The sequence below is a fragment of the Taudactylus pleione genome, unplaced genomic scaffold, assembly GCF_031769625.1.
Source record: "Taudactylus pleione unplaced genomic scaffold, aTauple2 ptg000841l, whole genome shotgun sequence".
NCBI lineage: Eukaryota > Metazoa > Chordata > Amphibia > Anura > Myobatrachidae > Taudactylus > Taudactylus pleione.
In genome coordinates this window covers 339,696-364,716 of record NW_028285243.1, presented here as the reverse complement: position 1 = coordinate 364,716, position 25,021 = coordinate 339,696, and the positions used below count along the sequence as shown (strand labels likewise).

The 25,021-nt window shown below is 48.5% G+C and overlaps 2 protein-coding genes across 3 annotated transcripts in view; both read left to right on the top strand.

Moving 5' to 3' along the window:
* Nucleotides 1–12,620, top strand: part of DENND4B (DENN domain containing 4B) — a 34,804-nt gene extending 22,184 nt beyond the window's left edge. Inside the window, exons 19-28 of one of the 2 annotated variants that reach the window (XM_088458521.1) lie at nucleotides 1,573–1,758; nucleotides 4,330–4,781; nucleotides 4,955–5,071; nucleotides 5,321–5,496; nucleotides 5,618–5,756; nucleotides 5,888–6,130; nucleotides 6,234–6,333; nucleotides 8,457–8,625; nucleotides 10,393–10,457; nucleotides 11,323–12,620. In XM_088458521.1, coding sequence (XP_088314647.1) covers nucleotides 1,573–1,758; nucleotides 4,330–4,781; nucleotides 4,955–5,071; nucleotides 5,321–5,496; nucleotides 5,618–5,756; nucleotides 5,888–6,130; nucleotides 6,234–6,333; nucleotides 8,457–8,625; nucleotides 10,393–10,457; nucleotides 11,323–11,468 — 1,793 coding nt within the window. In that variant the 3' untranslated portion in view covers nucleotides 11,469–12,620. Of the gene's footprint in view, nucleotides 1–1,572; nucleotides 1,759–4,329; nucleotides 4,782–4,954; nucleotides 5,072–5,320; nucleotides 5,497–5,617; nucleotides 5,757–5,884; nucleotides 6,131–6,233; nucleotides 6,334–8,456; nucleotides 8,626–10,392; nucleotides 10,458–11,322 lie in introns of both variants that reach the window. The other variant, XM_088458520.1, reaches the window with a different exon arrangement.
* A 4,326-nt stretch (nucleotides 12,621–16,946) lies between these two features.
* Nucleotides 16,947–25,021, top strand: part of GATAD2B (GATA zinc finger domain containing 2B) — a 148,343-nt gene continuing 140,268 nt past the window's right edge. The window contains exon 1 of the mRNA XM_088458517.1: nucleotides 16,947–17,053. The gene's annotated coding sequence lies outside the window, so the exon portion shown is untranslated. The remainder of the gene's footprint in view (nucleotides 17,054–25,021) is intronic.

Here is a 25,021-nt window from a genome sequence, read left to right as displayed (position 1 = left end):
CCACATTGCTCAACCACATCACCCGTCCTGGCCGCATGCCGCCATAGCCCGGCCTGCCCAGATAGATTCTTTCAGTGACTGCGTTTTGTAATTTAATTGAACTGGTGCCACCTCTGGTTCTGTGAGGGGGGGACTGACGTGTGGAGTTGGTTTGCTGAGGGAGAATAGAGGAGATTCTCCACCACCAAAAGTAGACCCATGAAAGTTAATTCGATCTGCTGATCCGGTTTTTCCTTATAATTCTATCTGATGTCAGTGGCGCGGTAGAGTCCGTCTCCTGCTCTACCTAAGAGAGAAAGTTGTGGGTATTGGGCAAACCTCACTGTGCAGTCATCGTGTATATCCCTGGCAGCTCAGGTGACGTCTTCTCAGGAAAGATTGGACCAATATATTGTGCGGTCGTGCGTACACCCTACACCATGTGCTCCACATTGTACATCGCATCGTCCCATCCGATGCGCAGCACAGCAGATGGGACGATGCGATGGAAGGTAGATCGGGCGTACACACTATACGACGTGTACGATGTATCGTTCCAATCCACATCGGGACGATATATTGGACAATAGATTGTAGAGTGTGTAGCCAGTTTAAAAGTAAATTTCAGCAATGCTTATTCGTACAAAAACCTGGACGCACGTCTGCTTAATCTGGGTACACACTTGGCCGACGGATGTAACGATTGGTAAGTACATACAGATATGTCCTCCTATTTCTATCCTCCATCCTCCATACGCCAAGCAGCGCAACATGCCTGGCGTGACTAGCCACCAGGTCCCGTGCAAGTTGCTAGCGTCGGGCGTCTTTTGGTAAAAATGGGTCTAAGTCGCACTGGGATGTGATTAGGACGCGCCAGGAGACGCTGCTGAGTAATGTGATGTGTGATACCTGTATATATCTGTTTGCGACTGAGTCTGTAAAGGGAACTTGGCGCGGAAAAAAGCTGCGACTGCTGCACGGTAGCACTTGACTCAGCCGCACGCAGATATACAAGTGTCACATTAGTGAGCGCAGTGTCCTGGTCGCATCACATTGCGATTTAGACACATTTTCGGCAAAATTTTCTGATGTTGGCAAACATGCACGGGACCTGGCACGCAGGAGGGGCTTAACTGCAGCAAAGATGGACGAGGTTACATCAGTACACATTTACCAGTCGTCCGGCAGATGTGTGTCGCCACTAGACCCATTTAAATATGCCCGTCCACTTGTGACGTCCTATTCAATGGCGTCTGTGGACAGGCGGCAGGTCGGCCGTACAGACAACCAGATGAAACGATGTATCTGCTAGATGTATATCGCCATCGGCTCTGCTGCAGGGCCTATCAGATATGTCTGTGAACGACTACGCTCACAAACATATCGGGTGTATGATATATTGTTCATCGCTCGAACAAACCTAATATATCGCTCAGGTTTGTACCCAGCATTAGAGGCACTGATGCCCTAGTAGAAGGGAAAGCAGGAGCATCCGGCATGTACACCGTAACACGGACCTTCCCCAATGTCCTTCTCTGATATTTGTGCCGCAGTAACGGTAACGCCTGAAGCCTGACTGTTCTTGCCTTGTAGATCACTGGGCACCGAAGAGCTGTGCTACAGAGCTTTCTCCGCGGCTGAACCTGCCCCGACAGGCCACTTGGGCTGGTCACACGACCCGGGGCTCCGAGGAGCACTCTCCGGGGAGACTGGTGAAGAGCTGGAGTTTAGGGTGCACCCAGAGCGATAACTGTATGCTGGAGATGGAAATGACGGACAGTAAGTAGCTACAAACAGGAAAAGATAAGCAGTTACTTCTCTATAAGGCACTCTGTATATCAATGCATAAAATTCAGACTCGCCTAAACATTGCATACATAAAACGGGATACGTTGTGTATCCCGGCACGGGGGATGCCGGCTTTTAAAATACCGGTGCCGGAATCCCGACAGCTCGCGACCGCCGGCATCCCGAATGTTAGGCATTAGGTGGGGAGGAAGAAAATATCCTGCACTAAGGTTCGGACACCGAGGAGGGAGGGTTAGGAGTAGGGAGAGAGGGAGGGTTAGGATACCTACCGACAGGTGTCTGTATCATAACACTATCGGGGTACCGGCATCGGGATTTTGACCGCCGGGCTCCTGAGCACCGAACATCCCGTACCCATCCCACATAAAACATACATAGGACCGTATTGGATAAATGGACTCCTCAATGGCAATGTAATTATAGTCATCAATGGTCCAATATCTCAGTTGCCCAGTAGGTTAAAAGAAACGTGTTTATACTGGAGAATAGTGAGAAGAGAACAAGGGGCGCGATAAGTGATGAAAGTGAGAAAAGGGACGGGAATGGCAGAATTGCACCAACGCCAAAATTCCAATAATTAAGAATAATTTCTACAAATGTATCTGTTCATGATATTTACTAAAGTGCGGGTTTTTAGAAATGGAGATGTTGGCCATAGCATCCAATTCTAGCTATTATCTTCTAGAAGGTTCTAGTTAAATGTTAAGTATAATCCAATTGGTTGCTATACCCCTTAGTATCCAATAGTAACACAAGGTTCTGGTCTTTGCACATGCACAACTTGGAAATCAGTCCGTTCAGTTTCTCTGTGAGAGAAAACCACTAATATAACCCAGTCAGACTTTCTCTTGCTGGTTAGAATGGTTTGGATACATTTGTAACAATGAAGTCTCTGACTGCTGCTGTTCCCCGTTTTGCCTGGGCATTGAACGGGAGATGAGCTGGCAGGCACAATGGCTCAGTGAAAATCAGTGTGTAGGAGAGGGCTGCATCTGCTGTTCCAGCCGCAGCGTAGGATAATCACCGGAGGACCCTAAATGAGAGTACGGCTGAAAGACCAGAAAATATCCTGTGGGCACACCGGGTCAGCGGATGTTAGACGTAGTGTGCGGGGTATCCCTCAACGCCGGCTATCGCTAATGAGTGTAGTGTGTACCCGGCATTACTCTGCTACCGTGTCTGGGCAAGTGGTGTACAGATTCCGTTTGGGGTCCTCCCGTCATAAAACGTTAAGTGACCCCTCTGCTCCCCCAGACACATTCTGACTATAAGCGCTAACTACACCCCAGTTGCAAAGGAGTAGTCGCTGCCACACGAGGCACCTGCATCCACTACTGCTGGGTGTTTGTGCAGCTGCTGCAGCTCCTCTTTGCTGGTGACTGTGACCGGTTCTGTCTGACTGCTCAGTCTTGGTTTGGAGAGTGTGGTAGCAGGCAGAGCGTGGGCTTAGGGCTGGATTCATCACAAGACAGCTGCCGACAGGATTAGAGTGTTAGCTCCTAAGTCTAGGTCATAATTTCAAATTGGCACTTGAAATACGGGCCAGTCCTATAATCCTATATCTAAGGTGGCCAAAGAACATGGATATGCTGCACATATGCTTTATCACCTAGGTAGTCGTGATGAGCTCCCCCGAAATGGAAATTGAGTGGTCTCTAATTAATAATTTTTTATTTTAAAGAACTTAGAAAATATTCATAATTTATATAAGTTTTGTGCCACCATAAATCATTTATATTACAACCTGCACATTGTGTAAATGTAATATTGTATCAGTCTGTTTAAATATCACTTTAATTTCAAATTTGCGGAGAACATTAACTGTCAGGATCCAGTTGCGGAGGAGCCGGTTGAAGGCTTTAGACCTCCTTACAAACTCGCCGTGCAACTTTTTTTTATAAACCAGTTTATTCTTGTGTTATCAGTTAAAGGAATAGACCAATGTAGCTGGAGTTATGTGGCAATTAAAGAATGTAATGCTGATAGCCTCAACTTTTTACTCCTAAACGCATCCCTGTCACACACATTATTAGTGCCTTGGTCAGGAATTGAAAGCATGACCTCAGGGCTGCGAGGCAATAATGTGAACGACTACGCCAACTGTGCTGTCAAATTCTACTTCTCTCTAATGTGATTCAGAGTCATTCTAGAGCAGAGGTAGCCAACCTTGGTCCTCGAGAGCTACCAACAGTGCATGTTTTCCAGGTCTTCTCACAGAATCACTAGTGAAATAATTAGCTCCACCTGTGGATCTTTTCAAATGTGTTAGTGAGTAATGAAGACACCTGTGCACCAGCTTAGGTGGTCTGGAAAACGTGAACTGTTAGTAGCTCTCGAGGACCGAGGTTGGCTATCCCTGTTCTTGAGCATATAAAAGGGCTTGCTCCCCTGTATTCAGTCCCATACACTGTATCATGTTGTGTTGGTAATAATGAGGCAGGGAGAAATTATGGAGATAATGAAACACCCAGATGTATACTCTTCACAATCCTCGTAGTTTCATAACTAATCTAGAATTAACATGCGTGTCTTCTTTACCAGTTATGGGGGATTTGGATAACGAAGCGGAGACCAAAAGACCAGATGTCAGCCCTTCATTAAGCGGTTCCCTCAGGAGGACATGCGGAGCCCCCCTTATATTCGGGCCTTCAGAAAACGGCAGCTTGTCCAACGTCAGCTTCCTAACGGACTGTACAGGCAGCGAGACCATTACTTCTGAGGAGTCTGAGATGGCCCTAATGGAAAGCTCCACGGAAGCCCTCGCCAGCCAGAGCAGGGTTGGTGGTCGCCGGGCAAAGGATGTGAGGCCTCGTAGCCTGGCTGGTAAGATACAACAACTGCTCACCCCTTCTCGGAAACCTTCCAGGTCATCAGTCCTGAGGAAAACTGGAAGTCTGGCGGAGGCTCCTTCTGCACTGGTGTCGGTGGAGCAGCAGCATAGTTGGAAAAGTCACAATGAAAGCTACAGAAGACCAGAGTCCACTGCCTCCGAGGTGAGCTAGTGGTTCTGGAGCTGTGAGGTCGCTTGTACCTATTGAGATTGTGGTAGTTTACCTATTTTTGTTACATTTTATGTTGTGTTATATTGCCAGTTGTCCTTTCCATCGATCTAGAACTATTTCTTGATGGCTTTACCTCACTGAGTTTTTGACTTTGCTCTTTCCAGAGCTCTGTGTCTTTGGGAAGCGAAGTTGACTTATCGGACATTGCGCTCTGCAACTTTGCCCTCCATAAATCCACTGACCGCCTGATCGATGGAGGCCAGGAGTTGCCAGCTGTACAGGTAGGTACTGTACATCCCCACCCATCTATGGAGACCTTCCTGTTAGACGGTGCCTAGCAGCTAATACCAGTCAGTTGATTTGTATAGGGCCCACAAGGAGCAGTACTAAAGTTCAGTAATGGATTGGGTTGACTAAAGACATTGAGAAGATGGAAAGCGGAGATGCTTAGCCATACATTGGGAACCTGGTGGGGGATGGTGAAGAGGTCCTTTTGCAATGTTGAAACTTCTCCATTTCCTATCTTTAAGGTCATGCTGTCCAGCTGCTCCGTGTGCCCAGCGTGTCACTCCCTGGTATACGATGAGGACATCATGGCCGGCTGGACTTCTGACGATTCCAATCTAAAAACACTGTGTTCATTCTGTAGTCAAAATTTTGTGCCGCTCCTGAGCGTCAAGATCACCGACCTGCAGAGGTCGCGAAGGTGAGAGAGGGCTTCATAGTAGCTGAGTGTCCGGCCAAGCTTTGTTCCCAGCCCTCCACATTGCCCTGTGATCTTTACAGTTATCAATAAACCTGAACGGTTGTCCTGTCCTCCCCCTCAGTGCATGTGACACTTCATCGGACGACTCCACCAGGGGAGGTGCTTCCAGTCATGGACCAGTCCTCAGTGATCGGTACCAGTGTTTGGTGCTGGACGAAGCTGAGTCTCGTGGTCAGTGCAATGGATTCCCAGACGTCCAGGTAAAGTGTAATAAACAGTTTTATGTTGACCTGCTCTGTAAGATCTGTGCATACAGTGGGTGGGAAGGTGCCAGCTTATGTGGGCACGGTGTTCTTCCACGCTTGTAACTGGCTTGTCCTCCATTCAGCAGCATTGTGCCAATGATGCTCACTCTGAGATGTTGAAAGTGGCATACCTTTGCCCATTGGTGTTGCGCAAGGAGGTGGAGAGTCTGCTCGAGAATGAAGGCGGTGACTTCCTGTCTCAACCAGAACTGGTCAACAGTCACCCCATCATCTACTGGAATCTGCTCTGGTACTTCCAGCGCCTGGCGCTGCCAAGTAACCTCCTCCAACTTATCTTGGCATCCAAGCACGTCCAGCAGCCAGCGCAGGTGGGCATTGTGCATGTGGAGAGTGATTGATATAGAGATACAAACACGGTTGATGGTTATGAACTCCTAGTGATGGGAACGCTGATGGTTTTTACTTTTTCAGGTGGCAGACTATCCCCTCGTGAGTGTGCGTCTATTGTGGGACGTGCTGGTGCAGGACCCTGACCGCTGGCCGCCCATGTATGTGCTGTGGAAACTGCATAGTGAGTATGTTGGCATCACTTGGGCTGTTATAGGGCTCAGACATGCATGCTTGGCATTAGTGATGTTGGAATCAGGCTTTAGAGGACTCAGACCTATGGGACTGGCATTAGTGATGATGTTGGCATCAGGCTGTAGAGGGCACAGAGCTGTGGAATTGGCATTAGTAAAATATTGGTGCCATTTGGGCTGTAATGGCCTCAGACCTGCGAGCTTGGCATTAGTGATGATGTTGGCGTCAGGCTGTAGAGGGCTCAGGCTGTAGAGGGCCCAGACCTGTAGGATTGGTGATGGCATCAGGCTGTAGAGGGCTAAGACCTGTAGGATTGGCATTAGTGATGTTGGTGCCAGGCTGTAGAGGGCCCAGACCTGTAGGATTGGTGATGTTGGCATCAGGCTGTAGAGGGCTAAGACCTGTAGGATTGGCATTAGTGATGTTGGTGCCAGGCTGTAGAGGGCACAGAGCTGTTGAATTATGCATTAGTGATGTTGGCATCAGGCTGTAGAGGGCCCAGACTTGTGGGATTGGCATTAGTAAAATGTTGGTGCCATTTGGGCTGTAGAGGGCCCAGACCTGTAGGATTGGTGATGTTGGCATCAGGCTGTAGAGGGCTAAGACCTGTAGGATTGGCATTAGTGATGTTGGTGCCAGGCTGTAGAGGGCTCAGAGCTGTTGAATTATGCATTAGTGATGTTGATGTCAGGCTGTAGAGGGCTCAGACCTGTGAGATTGGCATTAGTGGTGATGATGTTGACGTCAGACTGTAGAGGGCTCAGACCTGTGAGATTGGCATTAGTGGTGATGATGTTGACGTCAGACTGTACAGGGCTCAGACCTGTGAGATTGGCATTAGTAGTGGTGATTTTGAGATCAGGCTATAGAGGGCTCAGACCTGTGAGATTGGCATTAGTGGTGATGTTGATGTCAGGCTATAGAGGGCTCAGACCTGTGAGATTGGCATTAGTGGTGATGTTGATGTCAGGCTATAGAGGGCTCAGTCCTGTGAGATTGGCATTAGTAGTGGTGATTTTGAGATCAGGCTATAGAGGGCTAAGACCTGTGAGATTGGCATTAGTGGTGATGTTGATGTCAGGCTGTATAGGGCTCAGATCTGTGTGATTGGCATTAGTGGTGATGATGTTGACGTCAGGCTATAGAGGGCTCAGACCTGTGAGATTGGCATTAGTGGTGATGATGTTGACGTCAGGCTATAGAGGGCTCAGACCTGTGAGATTGGCATTAGTGGTGATGTTGATGTCAGGCTGTAGAGGGCTCAGACCTGTGAGATTGGCATTAGTAGTGGTGATGTTGATGTCAGGCTGTAGAGGGCTCAGACCTGTGAGATTGGCATTAGTAGTGATGTTGATGTCAGGCTATAGAGGGCTCAGACCTGTGAGATTGGCATTAGTGGTGATGTTGATGTCAGGCTGTAGAGGGCTCAGACCTGTGAGATTGGCATTAGTGGTGATGTTGATGTCAGGCTGTAGAGGGCTCAGACCTTTGAGATTGGCATTAGTGGTGATGTTGATGTCAGGCTGTAGAGGGCACAGACCTGTGAGATTGGCATTAGTGGTGATGTTGGCATCAGGCTGTAGAGGGCTCAGACATGTGAGATTGGCATTAGTTGTGAAGTTGATGTCAGGCTGTAGAGGGCTCAGACCTGTGAGATTGGCATTAGTGGTGATTTTGAGATCAGGATGTAGAGGGCTCAGATCTGTGAGATTGGCATTAGTAATGATGTCGGCACTAGTTGGGCAGTACCAGACTCAGGGCATTGGCGGTTTGTCAGGGCATGGTCACTGTGGCACACAATAAATACACTGAGGGGGTTATGGAATAGGTTCTGAGATTACGGAACCGTCGTGATTTTAACGCGTTCACTGCTAAAGTTAAAGCCGCTTAAATTTAATGGCAAATTTGATGAAATTGCGCCAGTTCTGTAATCTCCAAACCTATTCCATAACCCCAGGAGTTGTTATATCTACGAGTTGAGGTCAGCGTGTGTATTCTTGGCAGACCCAGTGGCTGTGTTACCGTAATAGTAGCAGCATCTCAGCCACGGGGGTACCGCGGTCCCATTGCGTTGTCTGCTTCAGTGTAATTCCCTAACGTTTTCTTGTGCAGGAAATCTCCCAACCCACCTGCGCGGCTGGCGATGCCACTCCCACCCCTTCACGCTGGAGTTCCTGGAGAGGGTCCTCAATTTCATTGGGCTCTTTGAGGTCCACAAGGCAATCTCGCTGTTACTGAACGTCCTGCAGGACCAGAACTCTCCTCCTCAGATCATACAGAGGTACAGCAGGCTATGTGTTTGTAATGCACCAATATTTTATGTAGGCCGTACAAGCAAATGGACAGGCGGCTAAACATTACACACAGACACAAGTACTGAGGCCTAAAAGGCAAAAAAAAGTCCTATTATAACGGCGACTATGGTCTCATTTTTCCAAACACAAATGATATTAAATCAGGCAATGTATATGCTGATATATGGAATGTAGACCTGTTTGTACATTGGGAATCTGTATAATTTACCACCGGCCGCATGGGATTAGACGGTCGGAAAAGCCGGCGGTCGGGATTTCGTCCGTCGGCTTCCCGACCGCTTCCCGTATATTGCATATATATTTGCAATATAGATCATTTAATAATATAAACAAAAAAAAAACCATTAGTTAAAATTCTCAGGTGAGGTACAGATTGAAAAGTAACTTTTAAAGTGCAGATAAGTGTGTCCAAATCTAACCTTGGTGACAAGGTCATAGGCCCCATTTATCATCGAAGGTAAACACCAGCAGCATTTTTCATTTAGTATCAGTGTGATACACTGGTATTTATCAATACTTACCCCTCCGGTGAGGTCCAGGGAAGTCGTCCTCGTCTGCGAGGTCCTCCGCTGGGCTGCTGGAAGCCTAACGCAGCCAGCGACGGGGGGGATCTTGTGTAAGATCGATGCTGTGACAGACAACTGTAATCTTACATTACTGCTGATTGTTACATCCAGAAAGGATGACCTATAACGAGCGCTACAAGGGGTTATGCTTCATTGATAAATGGGGCCCATGAGTGAAATAAATCAGCTTGGCTGGTCCGTTCTTCCATAGAGCAGGTCAATGTAAAAGAACATAACACGGGCAGCGCAATGCGTCGAGCCTATTGAGAAGGCAAAAACCAGCTCCTCGCCGCCGTAGCTCTCCCCGTCTACCGTGAAGAGCTGGCAGGTGCCCCGGCAGCCAGGATACGCTTACCTCTCCACTCCGCAACACATGTAACGTGGCCGTGAACGGTGTGGTTACGGCAAATTATTCCTAAGGCCCGGCCATCGCATTTCATCATTCATATATTTTAGCCTCCATCTGGAGGGTGTATATAAAACGGATGATTGGCTGTTTTATGTCTATCTGGTCCCCGTCACAATCCTGAATTGCTGACTAGCACACAAAGGACCATATCGGATATAAATTCACGTCATATCTTCATGTTAAATTACCACGACTATGCCATAAACCAATGCAATGTTGTCATGGGATGCGGTCAAAATCCTGACACCTGTCAGAATCCCGACCGCCGGCATCCGGTACCCAAGCCGTTGTAATTAATAAAATTAGCGCCTGCCCTTCCTGGGCACAGTCTAGTTTGACCTTTCCTGCAGATGGGCCGTTGTTGGTGGTAGGTGGGAAGTCTCATATCCGCCTTCCTCTGTACAGCTCTAATGCAGCGCCATCCGGTGTCATGCGTACGTTGTCTATAAGGCAGTCTATATAGCAAGCGTTTACAGGTACGATCAGGGCTATAACTGCTAAATGTATCCTGTGCTGCATATGTAACCCCCAATGCAAAATGTCCATGAAGGTGGGTTCAGCTCCCGACGTTTACTGTAGCAGAAGTCCCAGCTTTATCAGCTGAGTAATGATCGCCAACACCCCGATGCTCTGTTCCCTGGCAATATGGCCTCTGGGGAAAGGGATAGACCGCTAAGTGTAGCTATAACAGGCAGAAGAGCGCGTTCTGTGATAGATGGTGACAGCGTCCCTTGAATATAACTATCTCTGACCTGCAGGGGGATATACAGAGAGATGCTGCTTCTTACCATCGCTGCTCTGGGCAAAGAACACATGGATATCGGTGAGTGACGCCAGCAATTATGGGGTGAGGGTAAGGGTAGAGATGTGACCCATGGAGTGGGGAGGGTCGCCACCCAGTGGTTATTCAGTAAGTTGCGAAGTTGTCCGGGTAACATTTCCTCTGTATCTAGCGTGTCCTCTGAAGGCTCTGGCGGTGCACTCCATCCTGCTCCTACTGCTCGCTTGGTGTAAAAGGCGGCGCTGATGTCCGTAACTTAGTCATGGGCATATTTGCCGGGAGGGACCCCGAGAGCAGGGGAGAGAATCTCTCCTTATCACAAGGGGGCAACATAGCTTTCTGGGGGGGGGGGGGGAGGTGAGGGGGGTGGATGGGGGGGGGGGGGAGGTGAGGGGGGTGGATGGGGGGGGGGGCTACTGGAATAGGGGTAACACCGCACCCTGGATAAGTAGGTCTTTCTAGTTTGATTTGCGCTGTGTTCTAGACCCAAAATTTGTAAAAGTTTTGGTGGAGCTTTTCTGTAAAAGTGGCTGTCCAAGAATAGGTAAGTGGCCGTCCACAAATGGGTAAGTGGCCGTCCACAAATGGGTAAGTGGCCGTCCACAAATGGGTAAGTGGCTGTCCACAAATGGGTAAGTAGCCCTATAAAGTAATTTGTCCACACGATAGCTGAAGCTCGGAGCCTCAATCCATCCAGTCTGCATTAGGATGCCATGGAACAGGTTATATATAGGGTGCTGTCCTTACAATATAGTTGATGGATGTGCATTGGGGAGGGGTCTTGTGGAGGTGGTATAGAGTTATATACATGAGGGCTGCATGGGAGGAGGCCATGAGGGACATAGAGGGTGAATATCGGGTAAGGGTGGGACGTATTCTCACAGTGTCGTTTTCATCCCTCCCACAGCTGCATTCGACAGCAAGTATAAGGCGGCATGTAAGAAGCTGGGGAGCTCATTGGGGAGAGAAGAATTGCGCAAAAGGCGGGCCCACCTCCCCAGCCCCAAAGCATTGGACTGCCGCAAGACCTTCGGAGCAACCCTGGAATGCTAGGGCTTCACTGTGATGCTAGCTATTTGGAAAGTGCAATATGTAGAGGGATCTCCGTCCTAATTTGGGACCGGGACGCCCTCTACCCTAATCCCTGACCAGCCCAATCTAACGGGAGGATCAGACTGCAGTGTTGTCATTTTGTTAGGGTCTCAGCTCAGTATGCCAGGATGGACATACATGGGATCTACATGTGCTAGTAGGAAGACTCTTGACGCTCCCCGAGGGCTGGAGATCCACTACCCATAAGCCAGTGCTTCCTGCATGCCGACCGGAACATGTTACCATGGAACAGGACATCCATACACTTTAATCCTGAGGCTTTTTAATCGTTTTACCATATATTTTCTTTTTTTTTATTGTAATGTTTTACGTTACCCTTGCCGTTATGCCCGAGTCGGTCTTCTGTTTGTGGAAGAACGGGTGGATCACAGATGCCAAAGGAGGTTTGTTGATTAAAGAATGGCGTGATCTGTGAGAGTCGTCAGGAGAGACTGCAAACCTCCCCTCCGTCTTTACCGCTCTTTAAACCACCTCAATGATGTAAAACACGAACCCGACACAGGAGTTTCCTATTTTTCAAGCTGAGCATCAGTCTTCCATAGTTACAGCCGCTGCCGCCTTCGCCCCCCGGCAGCGCTCGTCATCTCCCCTCTCCGTCCCTCGTTGTCCACTGCCAAAGCTTGTCTATTTTCCCTAGTCAATGTGAACCAATCTGTCCATCTCGCCGTTCGCCAGCGCGGTTCGGTGTTTCATGTTTGTTTTTGTAATCTTATATTACATACCTTTTGAGCTGCCTGAAGAACGGGGGTCAAATTAGCTCCGTGTTTTTTAATTTGTCAGTATTAACAGATATGTATGTATATTATCCTTTAATTTATTTAATGTCTGTGGGATTTTTCTCCGCGTGCTGAGCTGTAAGCGTAAAGGACCCTTGGTGGGGTTATTGTGATTTACCGTACAGTGTTCTATAGAGTGAGTTGGGGTCAGCTCGGGACACCCTTATGTTATACTTTATATCCTGGAGCAGTCACTCAGCTAGCCAGTCTGGTGCAGCTATAATCTGGTTTACACAAGTCCGTGGGATAAGACCTCACTAGTAGCAACTTTTATAACCTTTTTTTTTTTAAGGTATTTTTTGTTTATTACCCACCATCAACACATAGATTATACTTTTTGTATTCTCGTTGTCATCTATTTTTTTTGCAGATTTCAATCATAAATGTACAGAGAGAGAGAATGCTCTACCGTGGGTGTCCCCGAAATGTCCCTACCTCATGGCCGTCACCCATAGTGCTCAGTGTATATTTGGGGGGTGTTTCATAGATTTGAAGCTTTCTATGTGTTTGGGGAGGGGGGTGATGAAAATAAAGAATTTGCTTCGTTCACTTCTGGTGTCGGCACTGTGTCGGAGTGGGATGGATGAAGGGTGTGTCCTTTGATCAGAAGATTACATGTCTCTTGGTCTGTTGTCCTGGGGAAGGGGCCAGGTGTAACATATTAATTTGCCTGAAGTAGGGTGGCACTGTCCTGGCGAATTGCCAGCGGTTATTGCAAAAACAGGTGCCCCTTGTTCTTATTGGGATAGACCCCAAACTTTTTGTTTCCTTTTGTTTTGTTTTCCCTTTAGTTATTTTTTTTTTTTAATCTGCATAGATGTTGCCTGGACGAAAGCCATTCATAGCCAGAAGAATGAGGAACAGGTATATATGCAATTCATTAATGCCACACTATAGTGCCTCCACTTCATGTTATACCATAGTACAGTGCCCAGTACATTTATGCCACACTATAGTGCCTCCACTAAATATTATACCAATAGTACAGTGCCCAGTTCATTTATGCCACACTATAGTGCCTCCAGTTCATATTATACCATAGTACAGTGCCCAGTTCACATTATGTAACACTATAGTGCCTCCACTTCATATTATACCATAATACAGTGCCCAGTTCATTTATGCCACACTATAGTGCCTCCACTTCATATTATACCATAGTACAGGAGCCCAGTTCATTTATGCCACACTATAGTGCCTCCACTTCATATTATACCATAGTACATGGCCCAGTTCATTTTATGCCACACTATAGTGCCTCCACTACATATTATACCATAGTACAGGGCCCAGTTAATTTTATGCCACACTATAGTGCCTCCACTTCATACTATACCATAGTACAGCGCCCAGTTCAGATTATGTAAAATTATAGTGCCCTCCAGTTCATATTATACCATAGTACAGGGCCCAGTACAGATTATGTAAAATTATAGTGCCCTCCAGTTCATATACCATAGTACAGGGCCCAGTACAGATTATGTAATACTATAGTGCCTCCTCTTCATATTATACCATAGTACAGTGCCCAGTACATTTATGCCACACTATAGTGCCTCCACTTCATATTATACCATAGTACAGTGCCCAGTACAGATTATGTAACATTATAGTGCATCCAGTTCATATTATACCATAGTACAGTGCCTAGTTCATTTTATGCCACACTATAGTGCCTCCACTTCATACTATACCATAGTACAATGCCCAGTTCAAATTATGTAACATTTATAGCGCCCTCCAGTTCATATTATACCATCGTACAGTGCCCAGTACAGATTATGTAACAACATAGCGCCCTCCAGTTCATATTATACCATAGTACAGTGCCCAGTACAGATTATGTAACATTATAGTGCCCACCACTTCATAGCATACCATAGTACAGTGCCCAGGTTAGATGATGCCACATTTCAGTACCCAGTTTCCATTATGACATCCACTACACACCCCTCTCATTGAAAATGAAATGTTACCCCATTCAGCCTGGGCGACGGATCGGACCCAATTGCTTAGTATGCAACAATAGTATATAACCTGGGCCTGGGGCGCCCTAAGGCTCTAGGCTCCTAGCAATGGCATGCCCTGCACCCACTATAGCTAATACACTTTCTCCAGTTACTGTATTACAAGGTGTGCCAATTTTAATATGAAACTAAATGACCATTTCCTTTTCCTATTTCCTGCATAGGAGAACCAGCCACTCACACTATTAAGATTAAACACCTTTTTATTTTTAATTTACCATTGTCATATACATTGCAATAGTTGTAATAGGAGTATGTATGAGGAACACATTGGCTGTAGAGCTGGAGTGTGATTTCCTCTTACAGGTCTTCCAAGTCCCAATTCCACATTGTCACATGTCCTGGCTTTTATTACATTATCGATTAAGTAAGTTGTATAAATAGCATGTCTGGGCAACAGTGGCGGGAGAGTGTGACTGGGGCAGTGGGGGCACAATTAAAGTGAGAGGGGGGGTGTGAAGTGAGATTAAAGTAGCAGAAGGGGCAGTTATACGATGGTGGTGGAGTCTTACTGTGGTAGTAGAGGGCGGAAGTTATGGTGAGGCAGGAAAGCAGTATGGTACGGAGGGGGGGTGTGACTGGGTTAATGAAGGATGCGTTTGTGTGACAGGAGAAGTGGGGGGTTGAATGTGATAGGAAGGAAGGGGCAGTGGTGAAGTGAGAGGGGGTAGAGGAGGCAGTGGTGTATGGTTGGGGTGGAGAAGGCAGTGGTGAGGGGGGTGGAGGGGTCTGTGTAGTATGGTGGGTGGTGTTGGGGAGGCATTGGTGAGCAGAAGGGTTAGAGATGTGGTGGGGCAGGTATTTGGGCAAAGGTGAGATGGAAGGTGGCATTGGTGAGGTGGGTTGGCAAAAGGTAGTGGTGAAGTGGGTGGGGGTATAGGGGGCAGGGATGGGATGCGAGTTGGGGGTAGATGGGGCTCCGGTGTGGTGGGTTGGCAGAAGGGGTATAAGTAGACTTGGCAGATCATCCCTTTAATTCGGGAGACGTGAATTTACACAGGTTCTGTGACTGATTAAAACCAGGTGAAATGGAGGCTGGAAGTCAGCCGGTCACAGAATCTGTGCAGTTCTTATGTGTCCCGAATTAAAGGGATGAGGTGGCAAGCCTAAGTATAGGGGGTAGGAGGGAGCTGTGGGTTGGCAAAAGGGGTAGTGGGTGAGGGTAGGTAGGTGGGTGCTGTGCTGGGTAAGGGAAGGGGGCTGTGGTAAGGTGTGTTGGGAGTAGAAGGGGGACTGTAGTGAGGTGGGTGAGGGTCGCAGGGGGGCTGTGGTGAGGTGGGAGAGGGACTAGGGTAGGAAGAGACTGGTAAGGTGCATTGGGAGTAGAAGGGGACTGTAGTGAGGTGGGTGAGGGTAGGAAGGGGGGCTGTGGTGAGGTGGGTGAGGGTAGGAAGGGGGGCTGTGGTGAGGTGGGTGAGGGTAGGAAGGGGGGCTGTGGTGAGGTGGGTGAGGGTAGTAAGGGGGGCTGTGGTGAGGGTAGTAAGGGGGGCTGTGGTGAGGTGGGTGAGGGTAGTAAGGGGGGCTGTGGTGAGGTGGGTGAGGGTAGTAAGGGGGGCTGTGGTAAGGTGGGTGAGGGGAGAGGGGGGGGGCTGTGGTAAGGTGGGTGAGGGGAGAAGGGGGGGGCTGTGGTAAGGTGGGTGAGGGTAGTAGGGGGGCTTTGGTGAGGTGGGTAAGTGAAGGGGGCTGTGGTAAGGTGTGTTGGGAGTCGAAGGGGACTGTAGTGAGGTGGGTGAGGGTAGCAGGGGGGCTGTGGTGAGGTGGGAGAGGGACTAGGGTAGGAAGAGACTGTGGTAAGGTGCATTGGGAGTAGAAGGGGACTAGTGAGGTGGGTGAGGATAGTGGGGGGGGCTGTGGTGAGGTGGGTGAGGGGAGAAGGGGGGGGCTGTGGTGAGGTGGGTGAGGGGGGCTTTGGTGAGGTGGGTTGGGTGTAGAAGGGGACTGTAGTGAGGGGAGGAGGGGGGGCTGTGGTGAGGTGGGTGAGGGCAGAAGGGGGGCTGTGGTGAGGTGGGTGAGGGGAGAAGGGGGGCTGTGGTGAGGTGGGTGAGGGGAGGAGGGGGGCTTTGGTGAGGTGGGTTGGGTGTAGAAGGGGACTGTAGTGAGGGGAGGAGGGGGGGCTGTGGTGAGGTGGGTGAGGGCAGAAGGGTGGGTGAGGGCAGAAGGGGGGCTGTGGTGAGGTGGGTGAGGGCAGAAGGGGGGCTGTGGTGAGGGTAGGAGGGGGGAGGTGTAGTTTGTCACTAGTGTCAGTCACTACAAGCACACACACAGGGAAAGGCAGAATGAATGTGACAGCTAATACCAAGCGCTTTCTTCTTATTGGTAGATGCAAGTGTCCATCGTTATTTCAATACCACCCCCTGCAGGGATCAGCCAATCCGGTCTGGTACTGCCTACGTATTTTTCTTCCAGAGCTGATTGCTCAGTGGTGCTATCAGTCAGTGTGCACAGCCTATCAGGAGAAGCGTGTTAGGACCGTCCAGACCTCATCACATAGGACAACTGTCACGTCTGTCATTGATGCGCATGTCCCGTATGCTGCATTTATTGGTTTCTACTATAACTCCTCCCACTTCCGCCGGTTCCCCGCCACTGCCTACCAATCGGTAGCCAGTCTTGCGCCGGTGGGCGGAACTAAGACGTTTGGCTCTCGCCCAATCAGAGTCATTGTTTGTGTGTGGCCGGTGTCTGCCGCAGTGAGAGCCCGACACCCGGACACAGCACTCAGGTGAGCCCGAGGATCCTAGGCCGCACAGCCGGGGAGCTGGAGGCATTGTATTGTATGCAGGGAGGGGGTGATAATGTATAGGGCAATAGAGGGGGGAAAGGAGGAGCTGGTAATATGGGGGGGATATATAACGGAGGAGCTGGTAATATGGGGAGCTATAGAGGGGGGATATAACGGAGGAGATGGTAAGATGGGTGGATATGGAGATACAGAGGAAAAGTGGGGGTGATATAGAGGGGAATGGGGGATACAGAGGAGGAGTGAGGGTGATATAGGGGAGAGGAGGGTGATAAAGAGGAGAATGGGGGTATATGGGATGAGTGGATGTGATATAGGGGAGGAGGGGGTATAGAGGAGGAATGGGAGTGATGTAGAGCAGAATGGGGGTATATGGGATGAGTGGATGTGATATAGGGGAGGAGGGGGTATAGAGGAGGAATGGGAGTGATGTAGAGGAGAATGGGGGTATATGGGATGAGTGGATGTGATATAGGGGAGGAGGGGGTATAGAGGAGGAATGGGAGTGATGTAGAGGAGAATGGGGGTATATGGGATGAGTGGATGTGATATAGGGGAGGAGGGGGTATAGAGGAGGAATGGGAGTGATGTAGAGCAGAATGGGGGTATATGGGATGAGTGGATGTGATATAGGGGAGGAGGGGGTATAGAGGAGGAATGGGAGTGATGTAGAGGAGAATGGGGGTATTTGGGAGGAATGGTGGAGATACAGAGGGGAAGAAAAAGAGAATACAGAGGAAAAGTGGGGGGCATATAAAGGAGCAGAGGAATAAGGAGGGTGATAACCGTTTACTATAGAGGGGGGACTAATATAGGGGAGGTGGAGATATAGGAAAGGGGAGTGATTATAGAAAGGTTATAATATATTATAAGGGATAAGAGAGGAGAATAGAGAGGATGGGGATAAGAGACGGGAGAATATAGAGGAGGGTGATAAGAGACGGGAGAATATAAAGGATGGGGATAAGAGATGGGAGAATATAGAGGATGGGGATAAGAGACGGGATAATATAGAGGATGGGGATAAGAGACGGATAATATAGAGGAGGGGGATAAGAGCCGAGAGAATATAGAGGATGGGGATAAGAGATGGGAGAATATAGAGGATGGGGATAAGAGAGGAGAATATAGAGGATGGGGATAAGAGAGGAGAATATAGAGGATGGGATAAGAGAGGAGAATATAGAGGATGGGATAAGAGACGGGATAATATAGAGGAGGGGGGTAAGAGAAGGGATAATATCGAGGAGGGGGATAAGAGAGGAGAATATAGAGGAGGGGGATAAGAGAAGGGATAATATAGAGGATGGGGATAAGAGATGGGATAATATAGAGGAGGGGGATAAGAGAAGGGATAATATCGAGGAGGGGGATAAGAGAGTAGAATATAGAGGAGGGGGATAAGAGAAGGGATAATATAGAGGAGGGGGATAATATAGAGGATGGGGATAAGAGACGGGATAATATAGAGGAGGGGGATAGGAGATGGGAGAATATAGAGGATGGGGATAAGAGGAGAATATAGAGGAGGGGGATAAGAGCCGGGAGAATATAGAGGATGGGGATAAGAGCCGGGAGAATATAGAGGAGGGGGATAAGAGAAGAGATTATAGAGGAGGGGGATAAGAGAGGAGAATAGAGGAGGGGGTAGGAGAGGAGAATATAGAGGATGGGGATAAGAGACGGGAGAATATAGATGAGGGGGATAAGAGAGGAGAATAGAGAGGATGGAGATAAGAGAGGAGAATATAGAGGATGGGGATAAGAGAGGAGAATAGAGGAGGGGGTAGGAGAGGAGAATATAGAGGATGGGGATAAGAGAGGAGAATATAGAGGATGGGGATAAGAGACGGGATAATATAGAGGATGGGGATAAGAGACGGGAGAATATAGAGGAGGGGGATAAGAGACGGGAGAATATAGAGGAGGGGGATAAGAGACGGGATAATATAGAGGACGGGGATAAGAGAGGAGAATATAGAGGATGGGGATAAGAGACGGGAGAATATAGAGGAGGGGGATAAGAGAGGAGAATATAGAGGATGGGGATAAGAGACGGGATAATATAGAGGATGAGGATAAGAGAGGAGAATATAGAGGAGGGGGATAAGAGACGATAATATAGAAGATGGGGATAAGAGAGACGGGAGAATATAGAGGATGGGGATAAGAGAGGAGAATAGAGAGGATGGGGATAAGAGACGGGATAATATAGAGGAGGGGGATAAGAGAGGAGAATATAGAGGAGGGGGATAAGAGACGGAGAATATAGAGGATGGGGATAAGAGACGGGATAATATAGAGGAGGGGGATAAGAGACGGGAGAATATAGAGGATGGGGATAAAAGACGGGAGAATATAGAGGATGGGGATAAGAGACGGGAGAATATAGAGGATGGGGATAAGAGAGGAGAATATAGAGTAGGGGGATAAGAGAGGAGAATATAGAGGAGGGGGATAAGAGACGGGAGAATATAGAGGATGGGGATAAGAGAGGAGAATATAGAGGAGGGGGATAAGAGAGGAGAATATAGAGATGGGGGGTGGAGTGAACGTAGAATATGGAGGAGGGGGGATGAAAGACAGGAGAATATAGGGGGGGGGGATGGAGAGACAGGAGAATATAGAGGAGGGGGGATGGAGAGACAGGAGAATATAGAGGAGGGGGGATGGAGAGACAGGAGAATATAGAGGAGGGGGGATGGAGAGACAGGAGAATGTAGAGGAGGGGGTTGGAGAGATAGGAGAATATGGAGGAGGGGGATGGAGAGACAGGAGGCTATAGAGGAGGGGGGATGGAGAGACAGGAGAATATAGAGGAGTGGGATGGAGAGACAGAATATAGATTAGGGGGGATGGAGAGAGGAGAATTTAGAGGAGGGGGGGATGGAGAGAGGAGATTTTAGAGATGGGGATGGAGAGACAGGAGAATATAAAGGAGGGGGGTGGAGTGACAGTAGAATATAGAGGAGGGGGGATGAAAGACAGGAGAATATAGGGGAGGGGGAATGGAGAGACAGGAGAATATAGAGGAGGGGGGATGGAGAGACAGGAGAATATAGAGGAGGGGGGATGGAGAGACAGGAGAATATAGAGGAGGGGGGTGGAGAGACAGGAGAATATAGAGGAGGGGATTGGAGAGATAGGAGAATATAGAGGAGGGGGGTGGAGAGACAGGAGGCTATAGAGGAGGGGGATGGAGAGACAGGAGAATATAGAGTAGGGGGCATGGAGAGACAGGAGAATATAGAGGAGTGGGATGGAGAGACAGAATATAGATTAGGGGGGATGGAGAGAGGAGAATTTAGAGGAAGGGGGATGGAGAGAGGAGATTATAGAGATGGGGAATGGAGAGACAGTAGAATATAGAGGAGGGGGGATGAAATACAGGAGAATTTAGGGGAGGGGGGATGGAGAGACAGGAGAATATAGAGGAGGGGGGATGGAGCGAGGAGAATATAGAGGAGGGGGATGGAGAGACAGGAGGCTATAGAGGAGGGGGATGGAGAGACAGGAGAATATAGAGGAGGGGGGGTGGAGAGACAGGAGAATATAGAGGAGGGGATTGGAGAGATAGGAGAATCTAGAGGAGGGGGGATGGAGAGACAGGAGAATATAGAGTAGGGGGGATGGAGAGACAGGAGAATATAGAGGAGTGGGATGGAGAGACAGAATATAGATTAGGGGGATGGAGAGAGGAGAATTTAGAGGAGGGGGGATGGAGAGAGGAGATTATAGAGATGGGGGATGGAGAGACAGAATAATATAGAGGAGGGGGGTATGGAGAGACAGAATAATATAGAGAAGTGGGATGGAGAGAAAGGAGAATATAGAGGAGCGAGATGGAGAGACAGGAGAATATAGAGGAGGGGGTTGGAGAGACAGAATAATATAGAGGAAGGGGATGGAGAGACAGAATAATATAGAGGAGAGGGAATGGGGGAAGACAATTGAATATAAAGCAGAGAGTAATAATAGAGGAGTCGGAAAAGACAGGAGAATATAGAGGAGGGGGTATAGAGACAGGAGAATATAGAGGAGGGGGTATAGAGACAGGAGAATATAGAGGAGGGGGATGGAGAGACAGAATAATATATAGGAGGGGCGATGGAGAGACAGGAGAATATAGAGTAGGGGGGATGGAGAAACAGGAGAATATAGAGGAGGGGGGATGGAGAAACAGGAGAATATAGAAGAGGGGGATGGAAAGACAGGAGAATATAGAGGAGGGGGATGGAGAGACAGGAGAATATAGAGGAGGGGGGATGGAGAGACAGGAGAATATAGAGGGAGGGGGGATGGAGAGACAGAACAATATAGAGGAGGGGTGATGGAGAGAAAGGAGAATATAGAGGAGGGGGGATGGAGAAACAGGAGAATATAGAGGAGGGGGGGTGGAGAGACAGGAGAATATAGAGGAGGGGGGATGGAGAGACAGAATAATATAGAGGAGGGGTGATGGAGAGACCGGAGAATATAGAGGAGCGAGTTGGAGAGACAGGAGAATATAGAGGAGGGGGATGGAGAGACGGAATAATATAGAGGAGAGGTAATATAGGGAATAGGGGAAAACACTTGAATATAAAGCAGAGAGAAATAATAGAGGAGTGGGAAAAGACAGGAGAATATAGAGGAGGGGGGTATAGAGACAGGAGAATATAGAGGAGGGGAGATGGAGAAACAGGAGAATATAGAGGAGGGGGGATGGAGAAACAGGAGAATATAGAGGAGGGGGGATGGAGAAACAGGAGAATATAGAAGAGGGGGATGGAGAAACAGGAGAATATAGAAGAGGGGGATGGAGAAACAGGAGAATATAGAAGAGGGGGATGGAGAGACAGGAGAATATAGAGGAGGGGGATGGAGAGACAGGAGAATATAGAGGAGGGGGGATGGAGAAACAGGAGAATATAGAAGAGGGGGATGGAGAAACGAGAATATAGAAGAGGGGGATGGAGAGACAGGAGAATATAGAGGAGGGGGATGGAGAGACCGGAGAATATAGAGGAGGGGGGATGGAGAGACAGGAGAATATAGAGGGAGGGGGGATGGAGAGACAGAATAATATAGAGGAGGGGTGATGGAGAGAAAGGAGAATATAGAGGAGGGGGGATGGAGAAACAGGAGAATATAGAGGAGGGGGGGTGGAGAGACAGGAGAATATAGAGGAGGGGGGATGGAGAGACAGAGTAATATAGAGGAGGGGTGATGGAGAGACCGGAGAATATAGAGGAGCGAGATGGAGAGACAGGAGAATATAGAGGAGGGGGTTGGAGAGACAGAATAATATAGAGGAGGGGGTTGGAGAGACAGAATAATATAGAGGGGGGGATGGAGAGACAGAATAATATAGAGGAGAGGTAATATAGGGAATGGGGGAAAACACTTGAATATAAAGCAGAGAGTAATAATAGAGGAGTGGGAAAAGACAGGAGAATATAGAGGAGGGGGGTATAGAGACAGGAGAATATAGAGGATGGGGATGGAGAGACAGAATAATATATAGGAGGGGCGATGGTGAGACAGGAGAATATAGAGAATGGGGGATGGAGAAACAGGAGAATATAGAGGAGGGGGGATGGAGAAACAGGAGAATATAGAGGAGGGGGGATGGTGAAACAGGAGAATATAGAAGAGGGGGATTGAGAGACAGGAGAATATAGAGGAGGAGGGATGGAGAGACAGGAGAATATAGAGGAGGGGGATGGAGAGACAGGAGAATATAGAGGAGGGGGGATGGAGAGACTGGAGAATATAGAGGAGGGGGGATGGAGAGACAGGAGAATATAGAGGAGGGTGATGGAGAGACAACAGAATATAGAGGAGGGGTATAGAGATAGGAGAATATATAGTAGGGGGGTTGGAGAGACAGGAGAATATAGAGGAGGAGATGGAGAAACAGAATATAGAGGAGGGGGATAAGAGACGGGATAATATAGAGGATGGGGATAAGAGACAGGAGAATATAGAGGAACGGGATGGGTAGACAGGAGAATATAGAGGAGGGGGATGGAGAGACAGGAGAATATAGGGGTAGGGGAGACTGGAATATAGAGGAGGGGGGATGGAGAAACAGGAGAATATAGATTAGGTTGGATGGAGAGACGGGAGAATATAGATGAGGGGGGATGGAGAAACAGGAGAATATAGAAGAGGGGGATGGAGAGACAGGAGAATATAGAGGAGGGGGGATGGAGAAACAGGAGAATATAGAAGAGGGGGATGGAGAAACAGGAGAATATAGAAGAGGGGGATGGAGAGACAGGAGAATATAGAAGAGGGGGATGGAGAGACAGGAGAATATTGAGGAGGGGGATGGAGAGACCGGAGAATATAGAGGAGGGGGGATGGAGAGACAGGAGAATATAGAGGGAAGGGGGATGGAGAGACAGAATAATATAGAGGAGGGGTGATGGAGAGAAAGGAGAATATAGAGGAGGGGCGATGGAGAAACAGGAGAATATAGAGGAGGGGGGTGGAGAGACAGGAGAATATAGAGGAGGGGGGATGGAGAGACAGGAGGCTATAGAGGAGGGGGGATGGAGAGACAGGAGAATATAGAGGAGTGGGATGGAGAGACAGAATATAGATTAGGGGGGATGGAGAGAGGAGATTTTAGAGATGGGGATGGAGAGACAGGAGAATATAAAGGAGGGGGGTGGAGTGACAGTAGAATATAGAGGAGGGGGGATGAAAGACAGGAGAATATAGGGGAGGGGGAATGGAGAGACAGGAGAATATAGAGGAGGGGGGATGGAGAGACAGGAGAATATAGAGGAGGGGGGGTGGAGAGACAGGAGAATATAGAGGAGGGGATTGGAGAGATAGGAGAATATAGAGGAGGGGGGTGGAGAGACTGGAGAATATAGAGTAGGGGGCATGGAGAGACAGGAGAATATAGAGGAGTGGGATGGAGAGACAGAATATAGATTAGGGGGGATGGAGAGAGGAGAATTTAGAGGAGGGGGGGATGGAGAGAGGAGATTATAGAGATGGGGAATGGAGAGACAGTAGAATATAGAGGAGGGGGGATGAAATACAGGAGAATATAGGGGAGGGGGGATGGAGAGACAGGAGAATATAGAGGAGGGGGGATGGAGCGAGGAGAATATAGAGGAGGGGGGATGGAGAGACAGGAGGCTATAGAGGAGGGGGATGGAGAGACAGGAGAATATAGAGGAGGGGGGGTGGAGAGACAGGAGAATATAGAGGAGGGGATTGGAGAGATAGGAGAATCTAGAGGAGGGGGGTTGGAGAGATAGGAGAATATAGAGGAGTGGGATGGAGAGACAGAATATAGATTAGGGGGGATGGAGAGAGGAGGGGGGATGGAGAGAGGAGATTATAGAGATGGGGGATGGAGAGACAGGAGAATATAGAGTAAGGGGGATGGAGAGACAGGAGAATATAGAGGAGTGGGATGGAGAGACAGAATATAGATTAGGGGGGATGGAGAGAGGAGAATTTAGAGGAGGGGGGATGGAGAGAGGAGATTATAGAGATGGGGTATGGAGAGACAGAATAATATAGAGGAGGGGGGATGGAGAAACAGGAGAATATAGAGGAGGGGGGGTGGAGAGACAGGAGAATATAGAGGAGGGGGGATGGAGAGACAGAATAATATAGAGGAGGGGTGATGGAGAGACCGAAGAATATAGAGGAGCGAGATGGAGTGACAGGAAAATATAGAGGAGGGGGATGGAGAGACAGAATAATATAGAGGAGAGGTAATATAGGGAATGGGGGAAAACACTTGAATATAAAGCAGAGAGAAATAATAGAGGAGTGGGAAAAGACAGGAGAATATAGAGGAGGGGGGTATAGAGACAGGAGAATATAGAGGAGGGGGGATGGAGAAACAGGAGAATATAGAGGAGGGGGGATGGAGAAACAGGAGAATATAGAGGAGGGGGGATGGAGAAACAGGAGAATATAGAAGAGGGGTGATGG